Source organism: Plectropomus leopardus, chromosome 10 (genome assembly GCF_008729295.1).
Source record: "Plectropomus leopardus isolate mb chromosome 10, YSFRI_Pleo_2.0, whole genome shotgun sequence".
NCBI lineage: Eukaryota > Metazoa > Chordata > Actinopteri > Perciformes > Serranidae > Plectropomus > Plectropomus leopardus.
The window spans coordinates 14,981,004-14,995,465 of record NC_056472.1 but is presented as its reverse complement, the minus strand read 5'-3'; the positions used below and the strand labels follow the sequence as shown (position 1 = coordinate 14,995,465).

The 14,462-nt window shown below is 41.0% G+C and overlaps 1 protein-coding gene across 1 annotated transcript; it reads right to left on the bottom strand.

Moving 5' to 3' along the window:
- Positions 1-1,966: 1,966 nt before the first annotated feature.
- On the bottom strand, positions 1,967-13,624 carry sona (SON DNA and RNA binding protein a). Its single transcript, XM_042494306.1, has 10 exons — positions 13,486-13,624; positions 10,997-11,098; positions 10,181-10,385; positions 9,487-9,563; positions 7,618-9,363; positions 6,076-6,487; positions 5,351-5,862; positions 4,691-5,178; positions 3,325-3,417; positions 1,967-2,779 (listed from the first exon to the last, which is right to left on the bottom strand). Exons 2-9 carry the CDS (start codon positions 11,022-11,024, stop codon positions 3,343-3,345), a joined length of 3,543 nt encoding a protein of 1,180 aa, XP_042350240.1. The 5' UTR covers positions 11,025-11,098; positions 13,486-13,624; the 3' UTR covers positions 1,967-2,779; positions 3,325-3,342.
- Between the last annotated feature and the right edge of the window lie 838 nt (positions 13,625-14,462).

Below are 14,462 nucleotides of genomic sequence, written 5' to 3'. Positions count from 1 at the left end.
GGAAAAAAACGATTAAATTGACTTTCAAAATACCCGAGGCGGACTGAAGTGAACAAAGCACACAAAGCACACAAGTATGTAGAGATCATTGAGGTTTTCAATAAACATCAACACATTTATGTACAAAGCAGGCGATGTCATATTCATATGACCCAAAACCAAAACTCCTAAAATGCATTTTCTTCCTTTTTCGTCATTAAAATAGCTAAAGGTTACCTCAGGGAATCAAATTAACAGTTCAACTACGCTTTTGGTACAGACTCAGTTTAGTTACAATTTGATAAAACCTCGACAGATTATCTTCCACAGTTTAACAGCCCTGGGTGTGGGAGGTCGACAAAGGAGAACTAATTCCCTCTCGGATGAAAATAAATGAGTTATGAGTGCAAGATTAATTAAAAAACGCATCCCTGCCAGTTTTCCTACAAGCACCAAGTCCGTCTTTGTTCTTCAGTCATCCAACGGGATGAAAGCATCCAGTGGAGCCCATTTCCCCCACACACTGCTGACACAGAAGATCTACCAGTGGCCAGGGTAACAGCATTTACAAGTCAAGCAGATATTTAACGCATCAATGGATTAAATGAAAAGGGCTTGTTGGGTTTTTCATTATGTTTGCGTGTTACTACACATTATGTTAATCATAACAATTCTCTCCTATTTACCAGCTGAACACAATGCTGCAAGATGTGTGCTTCATGTGGTTATAGTTCTTGCTTCAGTAAAAAAAGACAAAGAACCTGATTGTCAATTTTTTTCCCACAGTGGCACAGTTTTGGGACCCTTTCTCAATTTTATAACCACTAGAAGTCATCAGTTAACCCCCAGCGCAATGACATAAACTATGTTCTCCATGTGTGAAGCCACCGAGATAAATTCAATAATGTAAACAGCAACAGAAAGGCAAAAACATATCTAAAGCACATTTATTAAAAAAAAAAAAAGCCTATGGTTGAGTATGTTTTCACTCACAGAAATTAATTTAATTAATTTGAATTAGAAACATTCTTAAAAAGTAATAATTACCTCCATTTACAGTGAAAAGTTATATTTTTATCCATCCGGTGTATTATTAGGTTAACAATACGTTACATTGCAGTGTTTCAAAAAATTCTATTTGTGGCAATAGCCTTCCTCCTCTCTAAATTCTGACGTTTTTGTGGTTCAGTGAATGCAGGGCAAGTTATATTTATCCCTTTGCAACATTAAGTTATGGCGTGGATAACTGATCAGTTGATCTGGCCAGAGCTGATCAAAATGATGGATGAGGGGAAAAGCAGAGTGCAGAGTGAGTGAATGCAAACTTTTAGACCCTGCACAATAAACAATTAGGTTTTACTTTAACTGCGCCTGGTGTTCCACTGCTCTGTCTGACACCAGCACACTCAGCGCTCTGAGAGTGGGGTCAAATTAATCACTGCATGATATGTACATATTTCAAAGCGCCAGAAAATCTATTTGTGGTGGCAGATGTTTTTACTGTGGCAGCTGGCCACAAATATATGAATATGTGGAAAACAATGCATTGACATCACTGAAGGACGGTGGCTCAATGTCCAGTCAGTCAGATTTTAGTTGTGATCTGAATCTGAGATTTAAGGGTATTATGGTAGCTTCTGTCCTGCTGGCAACTTCCCAACATCTAGGATCTCTGTACACATCCAGCACTGCTTTCAAATCAAGCCCAGATGACAAATTGTAAAATCCGACCTTTGAAATGTTTACACGCAAACAAACATCTTTTAGTTTTAAAACACTATCATGGCAAGCACAAAGTAATGGTGTGCTTTGTGAATCTGAAATTATATTGTATATTATAGTGTTTTGCAAAACACATGACACTGCATGTAAGGATATTGGTGTTAAAACTGTGGCAAATGAAATGTCTGTTCAAATATAATGTTTTCAGGTTGGAAAAAAAAAATCCCAACAAAGCCCAAACAAAAGACCAGGTCAGAGTCAAAAACAAGGTTGATTCTGTTTAAAATAGAGGGAATGAAAATCACACCCAGGACAGTGGAAACTGAATTAGTTATGCTTCGTGAATCAAATTTAAACCTTCTTTTTGCATCCAATATATTCAGTTATTCCATTCCTTCAAATTAATCAGATGTGGCAGCCTGTTCCAGGATTCACAACACGTGGTCACTCTCCTGTCCTGAAGACCCAGGCTTCCCAAAACAAATCACATGTGCGGTTCTACCAAAAACTATGTCTGCATTCTTTGTTTATAAAACCAGGGATTGGAGATAACTGGGGGAATTACAGCAGAACAAGGAAACAATCTCCACTTAACACAAATCTTTAAGAAAGCATAGAAGTAGAACAAATTTAGAGAAACTAATCTTTTACAAAAAAACTTGCGCCACTAGTTAGTTTGGTTTGTTTTCTCTTCAGTCTTTACAACAGTGACCGCTTAAATGAGCAGCAACACTGAGGAGTTGGTGGTGAAAGTCACTACACACACGCACGCACACACACACACACACTCTACAGTCATACAACTGTGCACATGTCAGTATGTCCAGTTTACTCAGTGGTATCACAGGTGCAGTCTGCCAGTCACTCTCTCACACAAACTGAAACAAACTGGGGAGCTGGGTGGGGCAGTGGCTGGTGCGCCTATATTGTAACTGTGACAACTAGGGTGCTTTTCTTTTTCTAGGTGTTTAATGAGGCTCAGTCAAGTCATCTGGCTGCCAGAGGGAACTGTGGGAAGGTAGGTCCTCCTGTGAAGCATTTGTTTTTTTACATTTTCCTTCAGTCCTTTAAGGAGCGGCTGTGTGCAGACAAAGAGAAAAAAAGATCAAAGTTTGTTCATCATTTGATGTCAACAGAGAACATTAGGTTTAATTATATCTACAACATGTCTATTTAATATGCAGAGGAACAATACAATGAGGGAGGCTGATGACATTATAACTGACCAGTGAGCCAAAGAGCTAATGTGGGTCTTTAAACAAGTTAAAATGTAGAGAAGACAAGACAAAGGTGGAAGGATAAGTATTTTACTGATTACGGCATGGCAGAATAGAGAAATTGATTCCAAACTGAGCGAATGAGTATGTTGCCACTGCACTGATGATCAACCAAACAAGGTTGACATCAAGTTAATAAGCTTAAAAATACATATGAATAATTCAGTTGCTGAAAAAGTAGCACTTAAATATTAATACATCAAGTTTGGAAAGGGAATCATGCTATGCAAAAACTTTTTAATATCAGTTGTTATAAAACAGCCAATGCTCACAATGGAATGAATAAAACATGAGTATAAAGACAAGGACATAGACTGACAAAAAAGTGGAAGAATAAAAATGTTACCGTGAGGGCTTGGCAATTTTAGCTTTCATCATCTGAGACATGGGGTTTAGCAATGGCCATCTCCTCCTTGCTATTCGCAATCATCTTACACTTCTACAAAGACAGACAAAAACAAATCAGCTACTTGCATAGTAAATATCCTGAAAAACACAACCACGTTACTCACACTTCAACATTCTTTCATTCAACATCGTTTTTATCAAGCATGTACACAGGGCTCTGGACTGTGACCAAAATGATCAGTCTGACAATTTTTGGTGAGGGGGCTTGTTAAAATTTCTTGTGGTTACATTCATGCAAGTGCATGACGCAGACTGAGGTCACTCATACATGGGTCTAACACGTGTTAAATGCATATTGTCAGGCCTGTGTTAAATATGTCCAGTGTATGAAATGTCTGTATCCTCATTGGGCTGCATATTTAATAAATTGTTATAGGGTCACATCTCTCACTACGCCCAGATGTTGCCTCACTTCCTCTTCCTCTCAGTGCAGTTCTTATTCTCACAGAACTGAAGTTGCATCCAGTAACTTTACTTACTACTACTATCAGTATAACGTTACCCGGGGGAAACACTGGGTGTTTTTGCAACTTCAGCATATTGGATTGTGATGTTTATTACAACTTCAGTAATATCTGCTGCCTTATGTTCAAGACAGCTCTGATTAACCAGTGCAGCAGCTCCAGTCTCGGCACGGCAGCCATCAGAATTGACGGGCTATTGCCTTACCCTTTTCCAATCAAAATTATCGTGTGCACACAAGTTTTTCAAACACGGGTAAACCCGCTAAAAATATGCTATTGACTGCTTTCCCATTGCCAGGAGAGCAGAGCTTTGAACACACTGCAGCAAACAAGTATGCTTTTCAGTGAGTGTGTGTTTTGTTTTGGTAATTCAGTTTGATGTCACAGACATGCCGGAGCTAAACAATGGACAGAGGTCTCTAAACTTTATGGTTACTTCTCTTTATAGATCTCTTAATCAGTCTTTCTTTCAAACTCAGTGCAGACTAATTTGGAGCTATGTTTAGCTCTGCTTGGGTGCAGATGGACGGTAATTAGTGGCGTCCCGTCATTACATCTTGTCGATTAAGGAGCTGATATTAGCACGTTCACCCGAGCATCAATGCTGATCGGAGCCGGAGGCGATAAGTATCCGTGACTGCTCGACTCATTTGTTTTTTGGCAATCAGATATTAATTTGAAAAAAAAAAAAAAAAAAAAAAAACAATTAAAATAATAATAGAAATGAAAAAAGGGTGCAACCAAATCATGTGCTGGCGTGACCAACTAAGAAAGTTGGTTGCACAACTGTTACTAGAGGAAAAGTTAGTCTGGAGCCCTGAAAAACACACAGCCATTTACCTCTGTAAGCTCCTTGATGGTGTGTATGTTCGCTTGCTGAGTGACCTTCCTCTTTGCTTCCTCGATGTGGTCCAGGTTAAGGGTTGGTGTTGGTGGGGCGAGACATGGGGGAGGCTTGTTAGTGATGGTAGGAAGCGGGGCAAGGGGAGGCATGGCCGCCAGGGCACCCATGTTGGTCAAGGCAGCTGTCATAGTAGCTGCTGTCATACTTGCCATAGCGGCACTCATGGTGATGTTTGACATGCTGGGCATTCCTGGAATATTGGGTAGCCCCATTGGACCCATGTTGGGCATATTCGGCATGTTGGGCATCCCCATGCCCATTGGTAGAGGTAACGGTAGAGGTAGGGAGAGGGGGGCGGGAGATGGAGTGGGTAGAGGGAGCTGGAGGATGGCTTTTGGCCGAAGACTCTCAGGAATGGGCACCCCCGCCTTAGCACACATGGCAGCAGCATTAGCTTTGGCTATCTCCAGTAACTGGTCCTTATCTGAAGAAAGAGAGGGAGGGGTAAAGCAACAACAGCACACAGAGAGGGAAAAGGGGTCAGATTAAGCATACGAGCTGAGTGGAAAAGAATTCTTACAAAAAATTTAGGTTAATGGTTATAAATGGTGTGACTTAAGTGTGACTGTCATTAGTGACCATCATAATGTTTTTACCCAGTTCAGTCAGCCGTGGAGGAGTCTTGCTGGTGCTGCGTCGTGTCCGGGACCCTGAGCGGCGCTGTTTGCGTAGAATGAGAACTGGAGAGTGGCTAGGTTCCCTTTTCCACCTGTCTCGCCTATCGAAGGAACGACTGCGAAATACTGGGCGCCTCCCTCGACCCCTCGACCTAGACCTGCGTCTGCGGTCAGAAGAACGAGACCTTGATCTCCTGCTTCTGTCTCCTGACCTTTTCCTCCGGCCTGTGGAGCGACTCCTGGATCTCTTGCTTCGGTCTGTGGACTTGGACCTCCTCCTTCCACGGGCATTGGGTGAGCGGGATCGTCTCTTTCGTGTTGGAGAACGGGACTTGGATCGGCGAGCTCTGGTTCGTGATTTGGAGCGTGACCGCCTACGCCGCCCAGCAGAACGCGACCTCCGCCGCCGAGCAGGACTCCGAGATTTAGATCGACGTTTCTTTCTTTCCGATGGAGAGACAGATTCTCTTTTCCTTACAGGAGACTTGGACCTGGGAGAGGTGAACAATAAGACTGATGAAAAACTGCACATATGTACAATACTGACTTACTAGTGCATCATAATTTCAGCATTGGGCCTGGCAGCTAGATACCTTTGAAGTTCCCGGTTTTTCATTTCATAACATTTAATACACTTTCGGACATATAGGGCATATAGGACCCTGATTTGTGATGTGGGGCAGGCGCATACACAAATAACACACCTAGACTGCTTCCTTCTTGATGTAGACTTGGATGCCGATCGTCGAGGTGAAGAAGTTGAGCGTGAAAGTTTCCTGCGATCTGTGGGTGAGGGGGACAGCTGCTTCTTCTGCACCTGCGGAGATGCTGAACCTGAGGAGCTTCTCTGGCCTTTAAATGCCGTTTTAATTGGAGAGGAAGAATCCTCTTCTTCGTCTGAGTGTTGCGAACAATCTGACCCATCAGGGTCAGTGCCGGGATCTCTGGAACCAGATCTGGACCTGGAAGCATCCCGTTCATTAGATGAGCTGGCGCGCTCACTCTGTTGCTTGTTATGGTTGGGAGAAAGTCCTTTAGATTGCTCCTGCAAGGTATCGGAGGAACTTCCAGCTTGAGAACTGGAGGCAGCTGCTGAGGGCACAGGTTTCCAGCCACCTGCATGGTACATGTTGAGACATGTTTAGCCATTATAAGACAACATTAACAAATATTACTGGGGAACTGAGCTCCTTCTTTTTGGAGTCTATACTTTAAACTAGACAATAGAAGTATGCCATAATAAATATTCACTGCTAGTTAAAAAGAGCAAACAAGGAGCAAGATGTCTACCAACTCCAAGTGTCTTGAAGGTGTGAGGGATGGAGAGTAACTTCACTGTTATCTGATTTTGATTTTGAGTGTGGGCAATACGTATATGAGTTGTAAAACTGTTGTCAAGTCAATGTTACACATCAAATTGGTTTACAAATAAAGGGCCCAGTTTGTGGAGAACAGAGATTTAAGATTCACTTTGGTTTTTGTAATAGAAGGAGAGCAGATACAAGAACTTAAGTTATTGCAGTTTGCCATTTTTGTATCAGTTACTCACCATGTGGTACCTTGAATTCATGAACTGTTTTTCACATGCCTGCATGGTGAATGGAGAATCCAAAAAAGGTAAACATTCTTCATGAATTAAAATATGCTGGAGGAGCATTTAAGAACAGCAAAACTATATCAATACATCTGTTTACCATCTCTCCTGCAGTATAATCCTAGTCTGATTTATCCAGTCGGTTGCTCAGTATCTCCCAAACACATGCATTTTCACTTAAACGTTACCATATAAACCACTTCTGCCCATGACTAGCTCACTCTGATCATGATTCTGCATATTTGCTCTGCTTGTGCAGACATCGAGAGCACATGTGTGCCAAGGCATGCCACTCTGATGTTTATGGGAGTGTTCTGAATCGCAACTTTTTAGCAAAATCGATGTGTTTGTGAAGCACTGAGCATTTGACTGAATAAATGAGACCAAGATTATACTGCAGAAGTTGTGTGAGAGTTTGTAAAAGGATGCTAGGATATAGTTTTGCTGCCGTTAAAAAAGCCTGTTAACGTCATTTCATGAATAATGTTTGCCTATTTTGGATTCTCCATTTACTGTGGAGACATGGAAGAAGAACAAAGTTTATTTTTTACGAGTTAAACTCAACACGCAATGAGTAACTGATATAAAAATGGACCTTTTGTGGGTGAAATTATCCTTTAGAAACACAGCAATTGAAGAAAAAAAGTCTGACCTGTTGTAACTGAAAATCCTCCACTTTCTCCATCTGTCTGCTCTGCCTCAGGAGAGGAAGCCTTCCTCTCCTTGACAGGAGACGAGGATGTGGATCTTGCTGGGGAGGAGCTGTCAGAGTGTTCATCACTTGACACAGACCTGGACCTGGACTTAGATCTGTTCAAACCGGCCGAGACAGATTTAGACTTCGACCTTCTTCCACTCTTCCTGGGAGATTTGGACCTCCTCTTAACAGGTAATGGTGAGTGTGACTTTGACCGATGCCTTCGAGACAGCGAGCGAGATTTGGAACGTTTGCTAGACCTTGGTGGAGAACGATTTCTCCTGGCGGGGGAACGGGAGCGCCTTCTGACTGGCGACCGGGATTTGGTCCGTTTTCTGGGAGTCCTTGATCTGGAACGCCGGTTGCGCTTCAGGACTACAACGGAACGTGACCGAGTGCGCCTGCTCCTGCGGACCGACCGGGAGCGTGAGCGGCGGGATCTGGGGGGTGGTGACCTCCTACGTCGAGACAAGGATCGACTCCTGGAGCGCCTGCCTCCTGTACGCCTTGCTGGTGACCTCGACCTGGAGCGACGAACAGGGCGCCTTGATCTAGAACTGGAGCGACGGGTTCTAGTGACAGAACGTGACCTTGAACGCCTGCTGGCTGCACCACCTCGTCTAGGTGAGCGTGCCCTAGAGTGCCTTGTGCCTCCACGGGAACGTGATTCTGACCTTCGACTTTTCCTTGGAGACCGAGACAGAGAGGGGGACCTGCGCCCGCCCCGTTTAGGGGATCGTGACACCTTTCTTTTGGGAGAATGGGAACTTCTGCGTCGTTTTGGAGAAACAGAAAGTGAACTCCTCCGACGTTTAGGAGACTTGGACCTCCTTGGAGACTTTGACACCTTCTTCTTGGGAGTGAGGGAGCGAGAGGTGGACCGGGACTGACGGGTGACTCTCTTTGGAGACTTTGGGGATGGGGAAAGTGACCTCCTCTTAGATTTGGGGGACTGAGAGCGGGAAAGCTGCCGAGTCTTTAGAGGACTTGTAGATCGTTTTCCCTTTGAGGGTGACCTGGAATGGGTTCTTGACCGTTCTTTTATCGCTGCTGCCGTTTGCCCGTCAGACTGCTCCCTACTAGGACTAGGTGAACGACTATGACTTGACCCAGACCTCTTAATGTCTAAAACCCTGGGAGGGGAAGGAGACGTGGACTTCTGAACTGAATTTGCCCGATCTTTAAGGCCTGGGTCATCTCTTGCTGGAGCACCTTCCTGTTTAGGGATGATGTCAGGGAGTTCCTGGGCATGGCTGAATGTACCATCAGTGAGACTACCTTCTGTCTTAACCTTTACTGTTGCTGTTTGTGTTATCTCATTCTGGTCTGCAGAGGCCAACTTCATTTCTTTTTCTGATCGATTATTTTCCTTTCCTCCTGTTGGGGACACGTCCATATCTGATGTCTCCTCTTTCTTCACTCCAAGCAGCTCAGATTTCTCCCCTCGTTTGCTTTTAGAAACCAATTTGGAGACTGGTTCCTGCAGGTCTGATACTGCAGCAGGAGAGTATTTTCCATCACCAGCCCCTTTCCCTCCTTCACCCTCAGACTCAGAGCCTGAAGCCGAGCTGCTTTCAGATGGGGAGCGAGATGGGGATTTCTTTTCCTGCTTTTCATCTTTCTTCCTCTTCTTTTTCTTCTTCTTGGCAGCGTGTCTTTTGTGTTTCTTGGATTTGGCATCACCCTCCGTGTCTGCACGATCTGAGTAGAAGTGATGATTTTAAATAAATAAATAAATAAATAATTAAATAAATAACACTTAATGGGAATTAATTAATCACTTTCAAAGAAAATATGAATTATGTGTGTGTGAGGGTCTCCCACCTGTAATTACATCCTTCTTGCCCTCCTCCTTCAACCCAGCTGGGTCTCCAGCTCCTGCAGCTGCTGCCAGTCTGGCACTACAAACACAGGAAAAATAAAAAATTCTGAACTTTATCCTTCTTAATGAGTACATTTTAAGTTACCAATACAAAAATACACAATTGTTTGGGTTAGGTGCAAATCTTGTTTAGGTATAAAAAATCCTTTTAGTGGGGTTGGTATTTTTTCTTAGACAACTCTCCCCTGATAAAATGGGAAAATTGGATTTCAAACCATATTTAAAAAAATAACATCCGTGTCAATATGTGGCTTAGGGCCCTGTGCCTTACACCTCATATTCCACACTATGCTGACATTTTTTACACGTAAATAAGATCATTGTACAACCCACAGATTCCATTGTGTAGTGCTGAAAATACTTTTGTAGAATGAAAATGTCTTAAAGCATTCTATACTGGCAATTTATGTACAAAACCTGTGGCAACGGCTCGAAAATAAAATCTGATCAGTAAAAGATGTGAAATACTGAACCAAAATATATAGGTGACATGCTGAAACAAAGATGTGCTTACTATCACATACTTTATCTTTCTGAATTTAATACAATTAAATGAAAACATGCTGATAGAATACATCTACCAAGTCTCAGACATCTAGTTAACACAATGTTTTTCAATTAAATTTTACTTCTGACCTGGCTCTGGTGGCCCTGACAGGCCTTGGTGGCGGAGGCTCCACATCTGACTCAGCACCAGATTCTGAGCTGCTCTCCTTTTCCCCCTTTCTCTTCCTCTTCTTCTTCTTGCTCTTGTGTTTTCTGTGCTTCTTGTTTTTCTTGTGGGGTGGCTCATTCCCTTCCTTGGCATTCACGTCGTCTTTCTCAGGGGCCTCATTCTCACCTGCACAGGGCAGTCAGTTATTCAGGTAAAACAAGTATTTAGCAAATCTTTAACATGCATAAAACCTAGAGCACGTTACTTGATAAATGCTGTGCATAAAAATAAATTAATTTAATCTAATTTATTTCACTCTGTAAAATGTGAAAGGTATACAAAGAGTAAATTGATGTATGGTTGAAAGACATTGTTTAGCCTTTCAACTTGACAATGCAGTATTTGATATAATGCTGTTTGCTCCATACAGATGGAATATCCATAACAAGCCATGGCATGAGAAACCGCACTGACTTTTTTTCTTTGTATTGGTGAACATGCCTAGTGTAGTTTATTCCTGCCACCACTTTAAACAATTAACTGCATCAAAGAAGAGCATGTGCAGTGACATCTTTCCAACTTGAAGCTTAAAAATAACAACAACAACAAAAAAAACCTTGACAAAAACTTGACTGGCCATGTCACAAAATGCAGCTTTCAAATTGACTTTTATGACAAACTAGTATGTCAAATCTGAAATCTAGGAGAAAACAGCAGCAAAAGGAACTTAATCAAAATGAGTCAAAATTATAAAAAAAAAAAAGTAACTGTGTCTTATCCATTTAGCCATTACTCACCTGAGGGGATGTCCACTGCACATTCCATTGTGCCAGTGCTCCTTCTATTATAAATGGCCCACTGAATGTTACTGGTGTGCTGCTGGCGTCCCTCACTCAACACTGGCAAAGGAAACAAAGGAATAGTAACTTAAGCATTTTGCGTTTTTCAACCACATTATTCTTTGGGTCAACAATTTGACGGTTTGAGTTGCAAACTCAACAGCTTGTCCTTGAACACAAAACCTCAAAGCGTAGTTAAACCTTAAGTATGTCTAAGCACAAATATTGATAGTTGATAAGATAACTTGGTGGAAAGCAAAGCAGCTGATTACCCTTTGCTTTTGAATTAGCAGTCTGTAGACACACTTTTCAGTTAGTTTGCAAAGAGTCAAATAAGTAAAACAAGAGATGCAAGTGAACAGTGGCATGTGTCTTCCAACAGATCAGCACATTGCAACCTGCCTGAGGCAAAATACTTGCTTTTGACACCACTGACTGAGATGTGACCAAAGATGTAATAAACATGGTCTGTCAGCACTTAAATATAGGAGCACTGGTAGAAAAAGGTCAATGGCATGACAAGAAGACAAAACATTCAGACCCATTCCTAACCCAACAAAGGTAACTTTGTACTACTCCTTGCAGCATCTCTCAGACTACCCTGAGGCCAGACTGCTAAAGAAAGCAAAGTCCATAACTAGATGTAGAGGTTGGCCAATGGGTCTTTTGTGTATGCACAAATATCACCTTATTATTTCTGAAAAGCTTTTAAAAAATGATAATATTGATCAAATTCTGTGTATGACTTAAGCATGAAACCTTAGACAGACAACCTACAATTTTAAAGCTTTAATAAAGCCAACATTAGCCCTGCTACCATACAAACGTAACAAAACAATTCATGTTTCAGTCAGAATTAGTCCAAAATATAGATAGAAAGTTGTGTGTGATAAATCTGCCTGTGCTTCAATTTTAAAAGGCGTGATTTTACTTTGAAAACTCAAATAAATTGGTACGTCACCACCTGAACTACACTGTATATATTGTACACAATATGATCAAATAGAAACTCCATTATTCAACTATTTAAAGAAGCAGACATAAAGAAGTGGCTATCTAAAATACATTACTTATCCTGAAAGTCCAAAGTAACTCTCTTGAACTTTTGTGGGACTGAAATTGAAAGAAGTGATCATCTGTTTTTCCAATGTATTTTCTCTGCAGCATTCTGGGAGGATTTGCAGGACTGTTAGTCAACCTAAATCCAACTGCTTGCTCCTCTCAAAAGAGGAAATATCGTGTTGGGTATTAACATAAAGGACAGTAAGAGTGACTTTTTATTGAACCTTCTGATACCCCCGGCAAAATACTTAATCCATACAACCAAATGGAGAAAAGTGAAATCCCTTTTCTGTCTTTCAAAAGGTACCTTTTAACAACTACTTTGGTGCTTTAAGACTAATGAAAGGAAAACACCTAGAGTAACTACAGAAAACTGCAGACTACAAGTTATTACTGCTTTAATCTACCTTTGTTTTATTTAGCGTTTTGTCCTGATATTTTTGTTATATTATTTTTATTGTATTCTTTACTATATTATTTGAGTTCTATTTCTTGACTGATGTGCCTTATGCATGGGTAAGTAAGTATTAAGTATTCTATGTGGTTACGATATCTATGCCTTGTTTTTTTGTAAATGAATATTTTCCCCTTAAAAAGAACACGTGAGAAGCAATGCTACTCTTAGTGAAGCCACATTCTCACAGTATTTACTCAAGTCACATATAAAAATTATTGGCGGGAACAATTAACTTACATTCAGCATTCGTTACTTATCCAAAAACAATTACACTAAAATTGTATGCCACCAACATTTGAAGTTATGTAGCCACAACATCCAGCTAGTGAATGATACCGCTTCGGTTAATGCTAATGTTAGCCTTCCAAGGTACGACTGCCGACATGTTATTTTAGATAAAAGACACGTTAGCTACTACAACGTTAGCCCAGCTTTACGTTTATAATATTAAACACTTTTGAGATACAACAATAATATTTTATAAAAACATATCACTAGGCTAAAGTGGTATGGGTTACAGAAGCAAAAAAAGAAAAAAGTTTGAAGCGGCAACGGACGTTAGATAATACTGATCACTGTCAGGCCTGCGCTAACATTCATTCACAGATCGCTGCGGCTAGCTAACAATATCATAAGTTATCGTAACAATGGCTGTGATTTTATTTACACAGCGGTTATTCCCTTAAACGCCAATCGTTTCGCGATATTACCAGTTGGACAATGCACACGCCGTGAGAGCCAAACATGCTGCCTGCACGCCGCGGCCTAAAAGCGGCGACCCACTGCCAACTCGTTCACCACCATTACCGCTAGCTACGTTAGCATGCTCGTAGCTATTCAAACTAGCTAGGGCATTTAGCTGCTACTTGTTTCAACAAAGCAAGTTCGTTCGCCAATCATAGCTATTGATTCTGTAGAAGATCATTACCCAGTTTATGTTCGGCGGAGGCAGTCCGCTTGAAGAAAACGCCGGATAGCTGCAGACCTTTAACGTGTGGCTCCAAACAATCGTTGAATATGCTAACCGTTTACGTTAGCCGACTACCTTATCCGCCATGATGGGGAAAGGTATCCCAAAATGCTATGCTTCGCGGTTTGAATGGTGGCGTCACTGTCTCCAAGGCAACTACATGTAGCAGACCCCTAGCAGACCAATAAAAGAGAAGTACTCTAACAAAAATATTAGACACACAATAAGTTCTGTTCCTACCTCTTCATCTAGATATTTTTTGGTCATCCTTATTTAATGATATACAATGGGGGAAAAAACACACGAAACATTTATAATTTATATCGTGTAAATAACAAGCTTAAGGAAGTATCCAGGCTTGAAAAAAAAAAAAAATCTATGTATTTACACCCAAATGTTTTGGATTGATATTGCCAACTTAAAATAAAAAATAAAATACACTTGATGTAATGTTATGCTATAGGCAAGATACGATTGAAAATAACAAATTGGATATAATCCAACTTTTTATTATTTTTGGAAAATGCTTGTGACAAATGAACCTTCTAGGACACCCAGGACATCTGGGACTGGCCGGTGAAGCAATGTTTCATTATCATACAGTGAAAACCTGGCAAATCCTCCTAGATGATGTTAGACAAGCCCAGACTCTGACCACTTTTAGCTCAAAAGTAATATTGCTCCTTTTTTACACTGCCTACTCCACCCAGTAATGACTGCAAACTTATTCTTAAACTTGATTTTAAATCATTTTAAATAATCTTTTTTTTTTTTTTTTTTTATCTTTGCACCTCTTGTCTGCACTAAATCATTTAGTAATTCATTTTATCTTTTCTATCTTATCTCTTTACTATTTTACTATCTTTAATATTTATATATTATTCTTTATGTTTTATATTTCATTGCTCTGTAAAGCACTTTAAACTGCACTGTTG

Bases quoted from the DNA above. Each gene is read 5' to 3' on its own strand.
- sona (XM_042494306.1), bottom strand. From the start codon at position 11,024: ATGGAATGTGCAGTGGACATCCCCTCAG. The intron at 10,386-10,996 runs GTGAGTAATGGC...TGCCCTGTGCAG, and splicing joins TGCAGTGGACATCCCCTCAG to GTGAGAATGAGGCCCCTGAG. The intron at 3,418-4,690 runs GTAAATGGCTGT...CTGTCTTTGTAG, and splicing joins CCATCAAGGAGCTTACAGAG to AAGTGTAAGATGATTGCGAA.